At 48.7% G+C, this 16293-nt stretch overlaps 1 protein-coding gene across 1 annotated transcript in view; it reads left to right on the top strand.

Annotated features, from left to right (window-relative positions):
• The window catches only part of LOC139243885 (zinc finger protein 420-like), a 109374-nt gene that overhangs the window by 51070 nt on the left and 42011 nt on the right, over positions 1-16293 (top strand). Inside the window, exons 4-5 of the mRNA XM_070870904.1 lie at positions 12312-13253; positions 13782-13783. Coding sequence (XP_070727005.1) covers positions 12648-13253; positions 13782-13783 — 608 coding nt within the window. The 5' untranslated portion in view covers positions 12312-12647. The remainder of the gene's footprint in view (positions 1-12311; positions 13254-13781; positions 13784-16293) is intronic.

Below are 16293 nucleotides of genomic sequence, written 5' to 3'. Positions count from 1 at the left end.
ATAGGGTTATTAACATCAGCAGAAACAAAACCCAACTATCAGAATGAACATGGTTCAGTCGGGATGTGATTAACAGCAGCAATAAAGCAGATTCCAACCCCTGCAGTCACTTGTGAACTCATTGGTGTGTCAGCAGGTCGGATGACATCGTGAATCTCTTCCCACACTCTGAGCAGGTGAACGGCTTCTCCCCAGTGTGACTGCGTCGATGAATTTCCAGCTCAGACGGTGATCTGAATACCTTCACACAGTCACCACATTTCCACGGTTTCTCCGTGGTGCGGGTATCCTTGTGACTTTCCCTGGTTGGATGATCAGTTGAAGCCTGGTCCACACACACAACACGTGTACGGTTTCTCCCCGCTGTGAATGTTGCGATGTTTTTTCAGGCTGTGTAACTGGTTAAAGCTCTTTCCACAGTCAGTGCACTGGAACACTCTCAGTCGGGTGTGTGTGTCTCGGTGCTTTTCCAGTCACACTGATGTTTGAAATCTTTTTCCACAAGCAGAACAGACAAACATTTCTCCTTCCACTTTCAAAGGCCGATGATATTCAGGCCCTGATGAATCAATTGACTCCGTCAGATCTTGACGCGATGATTGGTTTGTGTTTCCTGTCTGAAAATCTCCCCTTCTAATACGCTGTAAAAGGAGATAACAAAACTCATCACTGTCAGTACAAGGCAGAAATTCAGAATCGACACATCTAGTTTACATGGAACATTCTTTCCTCTCTCGTTCTTCCAAAGCTGTAAATTCCTGCCCCACACATTGTCCCTCCTGCTACGCTGAAATCCAAACCCATCACACATTTCGGAAAAGGAGGTGGGGTAGCACTGTTAATAAATAAAAGATGGGATCAGTGCATTACTGAGAAACAATATTGGCTGAGAGGATCAAGATGTTGAATCAGTTTGGGTGGAGATAAGGAATAATAAAGGGAAAAAGTCACTGGTGGGCTTAGTCTATAGGCCCCCTAACAGTAGCTACACTGTTGAACGGAGTATAAATCAAGAAATAATGGAAGCTTGTAATAAAGGAACAGCAATAATTATGGGTGATTTTAACCTTCATATTGATTGGACAAAGCAAATTGGCCAGTGTAGCCTTGAGGAAGAGTTTGTAGAGTGTATCCGGGATAGTTTCCTTGAACAATATGTTGTGGAACGAATCAGGGAGCAGGCTATCTTAGATCTAGTACTGTGCAATGAGGCAGGATTAATAAATGATCTCTTAGTAAAAGATCCTCCAGGAATGAGTGAACATAATATGGTTGAATTTCAAATTCAGTTGGAGGGTGAGAAAATTAGTTCTCAAACCAGGGTCCTAAGCTTAAATAAAGGAGACTTCAAAGGTATGAAGGCAGAGGTGGCTAAAGTGGGCTGGGAAAATAGACTAAAAAATGGGACGGTTGATGAGCAGTGGCAGTCATTTAAGGAGATATTTCATAACATGCAACAAAAATATATCCCATTGAGAAGGAAAGACTAAGAGTAGGGATAACCATCTGTGACCAACTAGGGAAATAAGGGAGGGTATCAAATTGGCCAAGGCTAGTGGGAAGCTAGAGGATTGGGAAACTTTTAAAAGCCAGCAGAGAACGACTAAAAAAATGATTGAGAGGAAAGATAGATTATGAAAGTAAACTAGCACGAAATATAAAAACAGATAGTAAGAGTAACAGGTAAAGGAAGAGTGGCTAAAGTAAATGTTGGTCCCCTGGAGGATGAGACTGGGGAATTAATAATGGAGAACAGGGAAATGGCAGAGACATTGAACAAATATTTTGTATCAGTCTTCACGGTAGAAGACACTAAAAATATCCCAATAATGGATAATCAAGGGGCTATAGGTAGGGAGGAACTTAATACAATCACCATCACTAATGAAGTAGTACTAGGTAAAATAATGGGACCAAAGGTGAATAAGTCCCTTGGAACTGATGCTTTACATTCTTGGGTCTTAAAAGAAGTGGCTGCAGACATAGTGGATGCATTGGTTTTAATCTACCAAAATTACGTGGATTCTGGGGCAGTCTCAGCAGATTGGAAAACTGAAAATGTAACGCCCCCATTTAAAAAAGGAGGCAGGCAAAACGCCGGAAATATAGACCAGTTAGCCTAACATCTGTTGTTGGGGAAATGCTGGAGACCATTGTTAAGGAAGCAGTAATGGGACATTTCGAAAAGCATGATTCAATCAAGCAAAATCAGCATAGCTTTATGAAAGGGAAATCATGTTTGACAAATTTGCTGGAGTTCTTTAATGATGGAATGAACAGGGTGGATAAGGGGGAACCTGTGGATGTGGTGTATTTGGATTTCCAGAAGGCATTCGATAAGGTGCCACATAAGAGGTTACTGCACAAGATTAAAGCTCACGGGGCTGGAGGCAATATATTAGCATGGATAGAGGATTGGCTAAATAACAAAACAGAGTCGGGATAAATGGGTCATTTTCTGGTTGGCAAACAGTGACTAGTGGGGTGCTGCAGAGATCGGTGCTGGGTCCCCAACTACAATCTATAAAAGCAATTTATAATTTAAATGGAGAAAAATTGCAAAGTGCTGCAGTACCAAGAAACCTGGGGGTCCTTCTGCATGAAACACAGAAAGTTAGTTTGCAGGTACAGCAGGAAGGCAAATGGAATGTTGGCCTTTATTACAAGAGGGATAGAGTATAAAAGCAGAGAAGTCCTTCCACAAATGTACAGGGTATTGGTGAGGCCACACCTGGAGTACTGTGTACAGTTTTGATCTCCGTATTTAAGGATGGATATACTTGCATTGGAGGCAGTTCAGAGAAGGTTCACTAGGTTGATTCTGGATATGAGGGGGTTGACTTATGAAGATAGGTTGAGTAGGTTGGGCCTACACACATTGGAGCTTAGAAGCATGAGAGGTGATCTTATTGAGACTTATAAGATATAGAGGGGGCTCGATAAGGTGGATGCAGAGAGGATATTTCCACTCATAGGGGAAACTAAAACTAGGGGACATAGTCTCAGAATAAGGGGCCACCCATTTAAAACTGAGGTGATGAGGAATTTCTTCTCTGAGGGTTGTAAATCTATGGAATTCTCTGCCCCAAAGAGCTGTGGAAGTTGGGTCATTGAATATATTTAAGGTGGAGATAGACACATTTTTGAGCGATAAGGGAGTAAAAGGTTATGGGGAGCAGGCAGGGAAATGGAGCTGAGTCCATGATCAGATCAGCCATGATCTTATTGAATGGCAGAGCAGGCTTGAGGGGCCAAATGGCCTACTCCTGCTCCTATTTATTATGTTCTTATATTCTAGACTATTTGTCCTCCACTTCCAGTTTTCACCACCAATTCTGGCTGCATTCAGTTCGACACATACTGGTTCCATTCTCTCTCCCCTGAAGGTGCTGACTCTGGCTGGGTTCAGTTCTACACTCGCTGGTTCCTCTGCAGCTCCCTCTCCTCTGGGTGCTGACTCTGGCTGCAGTCAGTTCTTTACTTACTGGTTCCCCTCCCTTGAAGATGCTGACTCTGGTTGGGTTCAGTTCTACACTCACTGGTTCCCCTTTACTCCCCTGAAGGTGCTGACTCTGGCTGGATTCAGTTCTACACTCACTGGTTCTCCTCTCTCTCCTCCCCTTAAAGTGCTGACTCTGGCTGGGTTCAGATATAGACTCTCTGGTTCCCCTCCCTCTTCTCTCCTGAAGGTGCTGACTCTGGCTGGGTTCAGTTCCACACTCACTGGTTCCTCTCAATCTTCTCCACTGTCGGTGCTGACTCTGACTGTGTTCAGATATAGAATCTCTGGTGCCCCTCCCTCTCTTCCCCTAAATGTGTAGACTCTGGCTGGGATCAGTTCTACACTCAATGGTTCCCCTCCCTCCTAAATCTCTCCTCCCCTGAAGGTGCTCACACTGGCTGGGTTCAGTTCCGCACTCACTTGTTCCCCTCCCTCTCCCTCCCCTGATGGTGCTGCCTCTGGCTGGGTTCAGTTCTACACTCAATGGTTCCCCTCTCCTCCACTCCAGGGGCAATCTCCAGCTGGCTACAGTTGTACACTCACTGGTTCCCCTCCCTCTCCGCCCCACCAGGTGCTGTCTCTGGCTGGCTTCAATTCCACACTCACTGGTTCCCCTCCTCCCCTGAAGGTGTAGATTCTGGCTGGGTTCAGTTGTACACTCACTGGCTCCCCTCTCCCTGGAAGGTACTGACTCTGGCTCGGTCCAATTCCACACTCACTGGTTCCCCTTCCTCTCCTCCCCTGAAGGTGCTGACTCCGATTGGATTCAGTTCCACATGCACTGGTTCCCCTCTCCTCCCCTGAAGGTGCTGACTCTGGCTGGGTTCACTTGTACATTCACTGGTTCCCCTCCCCTGAAGGTGCTGACTCTGGCTGGGTTCACTTGTACATTCACTGGTTCCCCTCCCTCCCCTCCCCTGATGGTGCTGCCTCTGGCTGGGTTCACTTGTACATTCACTGGTTCCCCTCCCTCTTCTCCCCTCAAGGTATTGACTCTGGCTGGGTTCAGTTCTACACTCACTGGTTCCCCTCCCTCTTCTCCCCTGAAGGTGCTGACTCTGGCTGGGTTCACTTGTACATTCACTGGTTCCCCTCCCTCCCCTCCCCTGAAGGTGCTGACTCTGGCTGGGTTCACTTGTACATTCACTGGTTCCCCTCCCCTGAAGGTGCTGACTCTGGCTGGGTTCACTTGTACATTCACTGGTTCCCCTCCCTCCCCTCCCCTCCCCTGAAGGTGCTGACTCTGGCTGGGTTCAGTTCTACACTCACTGGTTCCCCTCTCCTCCCCTGAAGGTGCTGACTCTGGCTGGGTTCACTTGTACATTCACTGGTTCCCCTCCCTCCCCTCCCCTGAAGGTGCTGACTCTGGCTGGGTTCAGCTCTACACTCACTGGTTCCCCTCCCTCCCCTCCCCTGAAGGTGCTGACTCTGGCTGGGTTCAGTTCTACACTCACTGGTTCCCCTCCCCTGAAGGTGCTGACTCTGGCTGGGTTCACTTGTACACTCACTGGTTCACCTCCCTCCCCTGAAGGTGCTGACTCTGGCTGGGTTCAGTTCTGCGCTGACATCGCTCACTTTATTCCTGCACCAAGATGGCCACGCATGCGCTGTGCTACTCACTGAATCAAGATGGCGGAGCGCTGAACCTGTTACCTGCACCAAGATGGCCGCCGTTAGCCTGTGACTGGGAGAAAGCCCGAAGCTGCAATCGCTAATATTCAGGTTATTATTCCGGGCTTTCGGCGGGAATCTGTTGTTTATGAAGCCTTCAGCGGCTCCCCTGTGGTCCATTAATCCCCTCCCTGCCGCTGAAAATGACACTTCTGTGGAGCCTGTGCGAACCATGTCTCCTCCGCCATTACACGCATTGCGCATGCTTCAAACGGAGCCAGAACCCGCGCCTGCGCACTGAGCTCCTGTAGTCTGGGTGCGGCACATTCTCCCCCGCGGGGCATGCTGGGTACATAAGGCCATTAGAAATAGGAGCAGGAGTGGGCCACCCGGCCCCCCCGAGCCTGCTCCCCATTCAATAACATCATGGCTGGTCTGATCATAGACTCAGCTTCACATTCCTGCTCGCTCCCCATAACCCCTTAATCCCTTATCGGTTAAGAAACTGTCTATCTCTGTCTTAAATTTATTCAATGACCCAGCTTCCACAGCTCTCTGAGGCAGCGAATTCCACAGATTTACAACCCTCTGAGAGAAGAAATTCCTCCTCAACTCAGCTTTAAATGGTCTGGAGAAAGGCTGCCTTTGTGAATAGAACAGGATTTACCTGAGCTATACCTGAGCTGGAGATTAATATTGTGTATAAATGTTAAATAAATTATATTTGTTTCAAACACAGTGTGTTGAATATTTGATCCCTCCATGATCAGAGGAGACTAATTGATGGTCTGTTACCGACTGTTCCATTTTAGGGCTTTTTATTCTTCACTTCTCACCCAGTTCACCTTCTATCATATCAAAGCCCAAACTTGTTCCGTTTGTGTACATGACTTGTGTTGTAGTGGACTAAACTGTAGTGTCTCACTTTAAACTCAGCTGAAATCCTTTGAACCACCTCTTTATTGAACTGTCTTGCATAAGATTTGAAATCCATTACTTTCTGTATCAGTTAGCCTGTTTTTGGGACCGATTTAATTTAAAAAATGCATCCACACATTTTGCAAGTGATAACCTTTGAAATATTCTGATATTTGTAATTGTCATTGCCACAAACTCCGTTCCCTTGCCACTGACTCCATCCTTCTCCCCAACTTCTGTCTGAGGCTGAACCAGACTGTTCGCAACTTTGGTGTCATACTTGACCCTGAAATAAGTATTTGACCACATAGCCACAACATGATGAACACTGCCTATTTTCACCTCTAACATCGCCCATCTACGGTCTTGCCTCAGTTCATTCACTGCTGAAACCCTCATCCATGCCGTTGTTACTTATGAACTTGACTCTTCCAATGCACTCCTCCCACATTCTACCCTACATAAACTAGAGTTGATCCAAAACTCGGCTGTTCGTGTCCTAACTCGCACCAAGTCCAGTTCACCCATCACCACTGTGCTCACTGACCTACATTGGTTTCTGGTTAAGCAACACCTTAATTTCAAAATTCTAATACTTTATTTTCAAATCCCTAAATGGCCTCGCCCCTCCCTAACTCTGTAATCTCCTCCAACCCCGCCCCCCTGCCCGTCTTCCTGAGTATCCCTGATTATAATTGTTCAACCATTGGTGGCTGTGCCTTCTGTTGCCCAGACTCCAAGTTCTAGAACACTCAGCCTAAATCTTTCTGTCTAACCCGTGCTGTACCTGCCCTGGCAGTTTGATTGGATAGTGTAGAGCAAGCTTTTCTCTGTATCTAATCCATGCTGTATCTTCCCTTGGAGTGTTTGATGGGATAGTGTAGAGTGAGCTTGACTCCATATCTAACCCGTGCTGTTCCTGCCCTGGGTGTGTTGGGTGGAACAATGTAGAGGGAGAGTTACTCTGTATCTAACCCGTGCTTTACCTACCCTGGGAGTGGCTGATGGGACAATGTCGAGGGATATTTACTCTGTATTTAATCAGTGCTGTACTTGCCCTGGAAATGTTTGATGGGATAGCGTAGAGTGAGCTTTACTATGCATTTAATGCATGCTGTACCTGCCCTGGGAATATTTGATTAGACAATGTAGAGGGAGTTTTACTCTGTATGTAACCAGTGCTGTACCTGCCCTGGGAATATCCAGTGGAACAATATCTAACAAATGCTGTATCTGCCCTGGAATGGCTGGGACAGGTTAGAGGGAGGTGTACTTTGTGTCTAACCAGTGCTGTACATACCCTGGGAACGTCTGGTGGAACAGTATAAAGCGTGCTTTACTCTGTATTTAACCCATGTTGTACCTGCCCTGGAAGAATTTGATGGGACAGTGTCGAGGGAGAAATTACTCTGTATTGATCCCGTGTTGTTCCTGCCCTGGACTGCTTGGGGGAGATATACCCAGTGTCTAACCTGTGCTGTACCAGCCCTGGCAGTGTTTGTTGAGACAATGTTGAGGGAGCTTTCTCTATATCTAACCTGTGCTGTGCATGTGCTGGAAATGTCTGGTGGGATAGTGCAGAGGGATCCTTATTGTGTATTTAATCTATACTGTACCTGCCCTGGGAGTGTTTGATGGGTCAGCATAAAGTGAGCTTTAAATTGTAACTAACCCTTGCTGTACCTGTCCTGGGATTCTTTAGGACAGTGTAGAGGGAGTTTTACTCTGTATATAACCCGTGCTGTACCTGCCCTAGGACTGTTTAACAGGACAGTGTAGAGAGAGATTTACTCTCTGTTTAAACCATGCTGTACTTCACATAGAAACATAGAAAATAGGTGCAGGAGTAGGCCATTCGGCCCTTCTAGCCTGCACCGCCATTCAATGAGTTCATGGCTGAACATGCAACTTCAGTACCCCATTCCTGCTTTCTCACCATACCCCTTGATTCCCCTAGTAGTAAGGACTTCATCTAACTCCTTTTTGAATATATTTAGTGAATTGGCCTCAACAACTTTCTGTGGTAGAGAATTCCACAGGTTCACCACTCTCTGGGTGAAGAAGTTCCTCCTCATCTCGGTCCTAAATGGCTTACCCCTTATCCCTCGACTGTGTCCCCTGGTTCTGGACTTCCCCAACATTGGGAACATTCTTCCTGCATCTAACCTGTCTAACCCCGTCAGAATTTTAAACGTTTCTATGAGGTCCCCTCTCATTCTTCTGAACTCCAGTGAATACAACCTGAGAGTGTTTGATGTGGCAGAGTAGAGGGAGCTTTACGCTGTATCTAGCCCGTGCTTTACCTGCCCTGGGATTGTTCAGAACAGTGGAGAGAGGGAGCTTTACTCTGTATCTATCCCGTGCTGTAGTTGCCCTGGGAGTGTTTGATGGGACAGTGTCGAGGCAGTATAAGAACACAAGAAATAGGAGCAGGAGTTGGCCACATTATTGAATGGGGGAGTAGGCTCGGGGGGCCGGGTGGCCCACTCCTGCTCCAATTTCTCATGTCCTGATGTACCCAGCATGCCACAAACTACAGGAGCTCAGTGCGCAGGTGCGGGCCCTGTGTGGTTGGAGCATGCGCGATGCGTGTAATGGCGAAGGAAACACAGTTTGCACAGGCTCCTCAGAGGTGTCATTTTCAGCGGGGTGGAGGGGAGTAATGGACCAGCCGGGAGATGGGGAGGCTTCATAAACAACCGGTGCCCGCCACAAGCCCGGAATAATAAGCGGAATATCGCCGTTTGCAGCTTCGGGGCTTTAACCGGTCACAGGCCCAAACGGCGGCCATCTTCGTACAGAAAGGCAGGTTCGGCGCGCCGCCATCTTGATTCAGTGAATGGCACAGCGCATGCGCGGCCATCTTGGTGCAGGAGTGAGTGTAGAACTGAACCCAGCCAGAGTCAGCACCTTCAGGGGAGGAGAGGGAGGGGAACCAGTGAGTGTAGAACTGAACCCAGCCAGAGTCTGCACCTTCAGGGGAGGGGAACCAGTGAGTGTAGAACTGAACCCAGCCAGAGTCTGCACCTTCAGGGGAGGGGAACCAGTGAGTGTAGAACTGAACCCAGCCAGAGTCAGTACCTCCAGGGGAGGGGAACCAGTGAGTGTAGAACTGAACCCAGCCAGAGTCTGCACCTTCAGGGGAGGGGAACCAGTGAGTGTAGAACTGAACCCAGCCAGAGTCAGTACCTCCAGGGGAGGGGAACCAGTGAGTGTAGAACTGAACCCAGCCAGAGTCAGTACCTTCAGGGGAGGGGAACCAGTGAGTGTAGAACTGAACCCAGCCAGAGTCAGTACCTTCAGGGGAGGGGAATCAGTGAATGCAGAACTGAACCCAGCCAGAGTCAGCACCTTCAGGGGAGGGGAACCAGTGAGTGTAGAACTGAACCCAGCCAGAGTCAGCACCTTCAGGGGAGGGGAACCAGTGAGTGTAGAACTGAACCCAGCCAGAGTCAGTACCTCCAGGGGAGGGGAACCAGTGAGTGTAGAACTGAACCCAGCCAGAGTCAGTACCTCCAGGGGAGGGGAACCAGTGAGTGTAGAACTGAACCCAGCCAGAGTCAGCACCTTCAGGGGAGGGGAATCAGTGAGTGCAGAACTGAACCCAGCCAGAGTCAGCACCTTCAGGGGAGGGGAACCAGTGAGTGCAGAACTGAACCCAGCCAGAGTCAGCACCTTCAGGGGAGGGGAACCAGTGAGTGTAGAACTGAACCCAGCCAGAGTCAGTACCTTCAGGGGAGGGGAACCAGTGAGTGTAGAACTGAACCCAGCCAGAGTCAGTACCTCCAGGGGAGGGGAACCAGTGAGTGTAGAACTGAACCCAGCCAGAGTCAGCACCTTCAGGGGAGGGGAACCAGTGAGTGTAGAACTGAACCCAGCCAGAGTCAGTACCTCCAGGGGAGGGGAACCAGTGAGTGTAGAACTGAACCCAGCCAGAGTCAGTAGCTCCAGGGGAGGGGAACCAGTGAGTGTAGAACTGAACCCAGCCAGAGTCAGCACCTTCAGGGGAGGGGAATCAGTGAGTGCAGAACTGAACCCAGCCAGAGTCAGCACCTTCAGGGGAGGGGAACCAGTGAGTGTAGAACTGAACCCAGCCAGAGTCAGTACCTCCAGGGGAGGGGAACCAGTGAGTGTAGAACTGAACCCAGCCAGAGTCAGTACCTCCAGGGGAGGGGAACCAGTGAGTGTAGAACTGAACCCAGCCAGAGTCAGCACCTTCAGGGGAGGGGAACCAGTGAGTGTAGAACTGAACCCAGCCAGAGTCAGTACCTCCAGGGGAGGGGAACCAGTGAGTGTAGAACTGAACCCAGCCAGAGTCAGTACCTCCAGGGGAGGGGAACCAGTGAGTGTAGAACTGAACCCAGCCAGAGTCAGCACCTCCAGGGGAGGGGAACCAGTGAGTGTAGAACTGAACCCAGCCAGAGTCAGCACCTTCAGGGGAGGAGAGGGAGGGGAACCAGTGAGTGTGGAACTGAACCCAGCCAGAGTCAGTACCTTCAGGGGAGGAGAGGGAGGGGAACCAGTGAGTGTGGAACTGAACCCAGCCGGAGTCAGCACCTTCAGGGGAGGGGAACCAGTGAGTGTAGAACTGAACCCAGCCAGAGTCAGCACCTTCAGGGGAGGGGAACCAGTGAGTGTAGAACTGAACCCAGCCAGAGTCAGTACCTTCAGGGGAGGAGAGGGAGGGGAACCAGTGAGTGTAGAACTGAACCCAGCCAGAGTCAGCACCTTCAGGGGAGGGGAACCAGTGAGTGCAGAACTGAACCCAGCCAGAGTCAGCACCTTCAGGGGAGGGGAACCAGTGAGTGTAGAACTGAACCCAGCCAGAGTCAGTACCTCCAGGGGAGGGGAACCAGTGAGTGTAGAACTGAACCCAGCCAGAGTCAGCACCTTCAGGGGAGGGGAACCAGTGAGTGTAGAACTGTACCCAGCCAGAGTCAGCACCTTCAGGGGAGGGGAACCAGTGAGTGTAGAACTGAACCCAGCCAGAGGTAGCACCTTCAGGGGAGGGGAGCCAGTGAGTGTAGAACTGTACCCAGCCAGAGTCAGCACCTTCAGGGGAGGGGAACCAGTGAGTGTAGAACTGAACCCAGCCAGAGTCAGCACCTTCAGGGGAGGGGAACCAGTGAGTGTAGAACTGAACCCAGCCAGAGTCAGTACCTTCAGGGGAGGGGAACCAGTGAGTGTAGAACTGAACCCAGCCAGAGTCAGCACCTTCAGGGGAGGGGAACCAGTGAGTGTAGAACTGAACCCAGCCAGAGTCAGTACCTTCAGGGGAGGGGAACCAGTGAGTGTAGAACTGAACCCAGCCAGAGTCAGTACCTCCAGGGGAGGGGAACCAGTGAGTGTGGAACTGAACCCAGCCAGAGTCAGCACCTTCAGGGGAGGGGAACCAGTGAGTGTAGAACTGAACCCAGCCAGAGTCAGCACCTTCAGGGGAGGGGAACCAGTGAGTGTAGAACTGAACCCAGCCAGAGTCAGCACCTTCAGGGGAGGGGAACCAGTGAGTGTAGAACTGTACCCAGCCAGAGTCAGCACCTTCAGGGGAGGGGAACCAGTGAGTGTAGAACTGAACCCAGCCAGAGTCAGTAGCTCCAGGGGAGGGGAACCAGTGAGTGTAGAACTGTACCCAGCCAGAGTCAGTACCTCCAGGGGAGGGGAACCAGTGAGTGTAGAACTGAACCCAGCCAGAGTCAGTACCTCCAGGGGAGGGGAACCAGTGAGTGTGGAACTGAACCCAGCCAGAGTCAGCACCTTCAGGGGAGGGGAACCAGTGAGTGAGGAACTGAACCCAGCCAGAGTCAGCACCTTCAGGGGAGGGGAACCAGTGAGTGTGGAACTGAACCCAGCCAGAGTCAGCACCTTCAGGGGAGGGGAACCAGTGAGTGTAGAACTGAACCCAGCCAGAGTCAGCACCTTCAGGGGAGGGGAACCAGTGAGTGTAGAACTGAACCCAGCCAGAATCAGTACCTTCAGGGGAGGGGAACCAGTGAGTGTAGAACTGAATCCAGACAGAGTCAGCACCTTCAGGGGAGGAGAGGGAGGGGAACCAGTGAGTGTAGAACAGATTTGGTGGTGAAAACTGGAAGTGTTGGAGAAACAGTCTAGAGATGTGTGATGGGTTTGGATTTCAGCACAGCAGGAGGGACAATGTGTGGGACAGGGATTTACAGCTTTGGAAGAACAAGAGAGGAAAGAATGTTCCATGGAAACTAGATGTGTCTATTCTGAATTTCTGCCTTGTACTGACAGTGATGAGTTTTGTTATCTCCTTTTACAGCGTATTAGAAGGGGAGATTTTCAGACAGGAAACAAAAACCTAACATCACGTAAGATTCGACTGAGTCAATTGATTCATCAGGACCCGAATATCATTGGCCTTTGAAAGTGGAAGGAGAAATGTTTCTCTGTTCTGTCTGTGGGAATAAATTTCAAATATCAGTGTGACTGGAAAGGTACCGAGACACACACACCCGAGTGAGAGTGTTCCAGTGCGCTGCCAGTGGAAAGAGCTTTAACCAGTTACACAGCCTGAAAAACCATCGCACCATTCACAGCGGGGAGAAACCGTAAACGTATTGTGTGCGTGGGCGAGGCTTCAACTGATCGTCCAACAATGGAGAGCCACAAGGATACCCGCACCACGGAGAAACCGTGGAAATGTGGTGACTGTGGGAAGGTATTCAGATCACCGTCTGAGCTGGAAATTCATCGACGCAATCACACTGGGGAGAGGCCGTTCACCTGCCCCGTGTGTGGGAAGGGATTCACTTGTTCATCCAACCTTGTAGTTCATCAGCGAGTTCACACTGGGGAGAGACCGTTCGCCTGCTCTGAGTGTAGGAAGGGATTCACTTGTTCATCCGACCTGCTGAAACATCAGCGAGTTCACACTGGGGAGAGGCTGTTCACTTGCTCTGAGTGTGGGAAGCGATTCACTCGATCATCCACCCTGCTGAGACACCAGCGAGTTCACACTGGGGAGAGGCTGTTCACCTGCTCTGAGTGTGGAAAGGGATTCACTCAGTCATCTGACCTGCTGAAACACCAGCGAGTTCACACTGGGGTGAAGCCATTCACCTGCTCAGAGTGTGGGAAAGGATTCACTTGTTCATCTGACCTGCTGAAACACCAGCGAGTTCACACTGGGGAGAAGCCATTCACCTGCTCAGAGTGTGGGAAGGGATTCACTCGGTCATACAACCTGCTGACACACCAACGAGTTCACAAATGACTGCAGGGGTTGGAATCTTCTGTTAATCACATCCCGACTGAACCATGTTCATTCTGACAGTTGGGGTTTGTTTCTGCTGATGTTAATAACCCTATAACTGGGCTGGACTTTAATATTCTGGATATATTGCTGATAGTGTTCTCTGGGCTGCAGTGTCCCTTTAAGAAACTCTGTGTGTTATCTTTCCCCTTAGTTCAGTGACTGTCACCAGAACTTCTGTTTGCAATAAAATTATGACCTTTTACTTTAATCCTAAATTGATCTTTGGTACAAAATCTATAATAGTGTGTGAAAGTGTCCACTGAAGAATATCTCCAATTAGAAAGAGCTTGCTGAAAATTCTTACTGACTTGCACATTACACACAGTGGCCCCTCCATTATCCACCAGAAAGAAGGGGAATGGGAATTGGTGGGGAATCTGTGTCCCCAAATGTTGCCCCTCGCGTCTGGTGTAGCAATCCCCTCGGCACGGGAATGGAGACAAGTCCAGACCAAAACTGTGCGCAGTACTCCAGGTGTGGTCTTACCAATGCCCCGTACAGTTGCAGCAGGACTTCACTACTTTTTAGTACATCATCCGACCTGCTGAGACACCAGCAACTTCACAAGTGACTGCAGGGGTTGGAATCTGCTGTTATTGCTGCTGTTAATCACATCCCGACTGAATCATGTTCATTATGACAGTTGGGGTCTGCCAGATTTTTGCCCACTCACTGAGCCTATCTATATCCCTTTATAGATTCTTTGCGTCCTCCTCACAACTTGCTTTCCCACCTATCTTTGTATCATCAGCAAATTTGGCTGCATTACACTCGGTCCCTTCATCCAAGTCATTAATATAAATTGTAAATAGTTGAGGCCCCAGCACTGATCCCCACTAGTTACAGTTTGCCAATCTGAAAATGAGCCATTTACCCAGACTCTGTTTTCTGTTAGTTAGCCAATCCTCTATCCATGCTAATATATTACCCCCAACCCCGTGAGCTCTTATCTTGTGCAGTAACCTTTTGTGTGGCACCCTATCAAAAACAGGAAGGCAGACTATTATCTGAATGGTGACAGATTAGGAAAAGGGGAGGTGCAACGAGACCTGGGTGTCATGGTACATCAGTCATTGAAAGTTGGCATGCAGGTCGTGAAGAAGGCAAATGGCATGTTGACCTTCATAGTGAGAGGATTTGAGTATAGGAGCAGGGAGGTGTTGCTACAGTTGTACAGGGCCTTGGTGAGACCACACCTGGAGTATTGTGTACAGTTTTGGTCTCCTAATCTGAGGAAGGACATTCTTGTTATTGAGGGAGGGCAGCGAAGGTTCACCAGACTGATTCCCGGGATGGCAGGACTGACATATGAAGAAAGACTAGATCGACTAGGCTTATATTCACTGGAATTTAGAAGAATGCGAGGGGATCTCAGAAATATATAACGTTCTGATGGGACTGGACAGGTTCGATGCAGGAAGAATGTTCCCAATGTTGGGGAAGTCCAGAACCAGGGGACACAGTCTATGGATAAGGGGTGAGCCATTTAGGACCGAGATGAGGAGAAACTTCTTCACTCAGAGAATTGTGAACTTGTGGAATTCTCTACCACAGAAAGTTGTTGAGGCCAGTTCGTTAGATGTGGCCCTTACAGCTAAAGGGATCAGGGGTATGGAGAGAAAGCAGGAAAGGGGTACTGAAGTTGCATGAGCATATTGAATGGTGGTGCCGGCTTGACGGCCGAATGGCCTACTCCTGCACCTGTTTTCTATGTTTCTATGTTTATCGAATGCTTTCTGGAATTCCAAATATGACATCAACTGGTTCTCCTTTATATATTCTGTTCGTTACATCCACAAACAACTCCAGCAAATGTGTCAAACATGATTTCCCTTTCATAAAACCATGCTGACTCTGCCTGACTGCAATATGATTTTCTAAATGTCCTGCTACTACTTCCTTAATGATGGACTCCAGTATTTTCCCATTGACAGATGGTAGACTAACTGGTCTCTAGTTTCCTGCTTTCTGTCTCCCTCATTTATTAAACAAGGTGTTACATTTGCGGTTTTCCATCTGCTGGGAGCTCTGCAGAATTCAGGGAATTTTGGTAGATTACAACCAATGCATCCACTATCTCTGCAGCCACTTCTTTTAAGACCCTAGGGTGCAGGCCATCAGGTCCAGGGGATTTGTCCACCTTTAGTCCCATTAGTTTTCTTATTACTTTATCTCCAGTGATAGTGACTGTTTTAAATCCGACACTCCCCCCCCCCCCAATAGCTCCTTGATAATCAACTATTGGGATGTGTTTAGTGTCCTCTACCGTGAAAACCGATACAAAAAATGTGTTCAAAGTCTCTGCCATTTCCGTGTTTCCCATTGTTAATTCCCCCGTCTTATCTAAGGGACTAACGTTTACTTTAGCTACTCGTTTCCTTTGTATATAACTGTAGAAGCTCTTACTGTCTGTTTTTATATTTTTTGCTAGTTTACTCTCTTCTCTGTCTTGATCATTTTTTTAGTTGCCCTTTGCTGGTTTCTAAAAATTTCCCAATCCTCTGGCCTCCCACTGACCTTCACAACATTGTATGCCTTTTTTTTTCAATTTGATACCATCCTTTACTTCCTTAGTTAGCCAGGGATGGTTCATTCTTTCTCTTAGCATCTTTATTTCTCACTTGAATAAATCTTTGCTGAGGGTTATGAAATATCTCCTTAAATGTTTGTCACTGTGTTTCTACAGTCTTACTGGGGGGCAGTGCTGTGCGGCGGGACAGGCTGGTGGGGAACCTTTGTCTTGCGGATGTTTAGTGTAAGGCCCAGGTTTTTTTATGCCTCATTAAATACGTTGACTATGACTTGGAGTTCAGCCTCTATGTGCGCAGACACAGATAGCTTGACGACAGAGGTTGGGGTGGTCTTGGACCTGGCCTGGAGACGACGAAGGTTGAACAGGTTCCTACTGGTTCTGTAGTTTAGTTCCACTCCAGCGAGGAGCTTGTTGACTGTAAAGTGGAGCATGGCAGCAAGGAAAATTGAGAAG

The sequence above is a fragment of the Pristiophorus japonicus genome, unplaced genomic scaffold (assembly GCF_044704955.1).
Source record: "Pristiophorus japonicus isolate sPriJap1 unplaced genomic scaffold, sPriJap1.hap1 HAP1_SCAFFOLD_190, whole genome shotgun sequence".
NCBI lineage: Eukaryota > Metazoa > Chordata > Chondrichthyes > Pristiophoridae > Pristiophorus > Pristiophorus japonicus.
The sequence above is the reverse complement of the archived record's forward strand: the minus strand, read 5'-3'. Positions and strand labels throughout refer to the sequence as shown.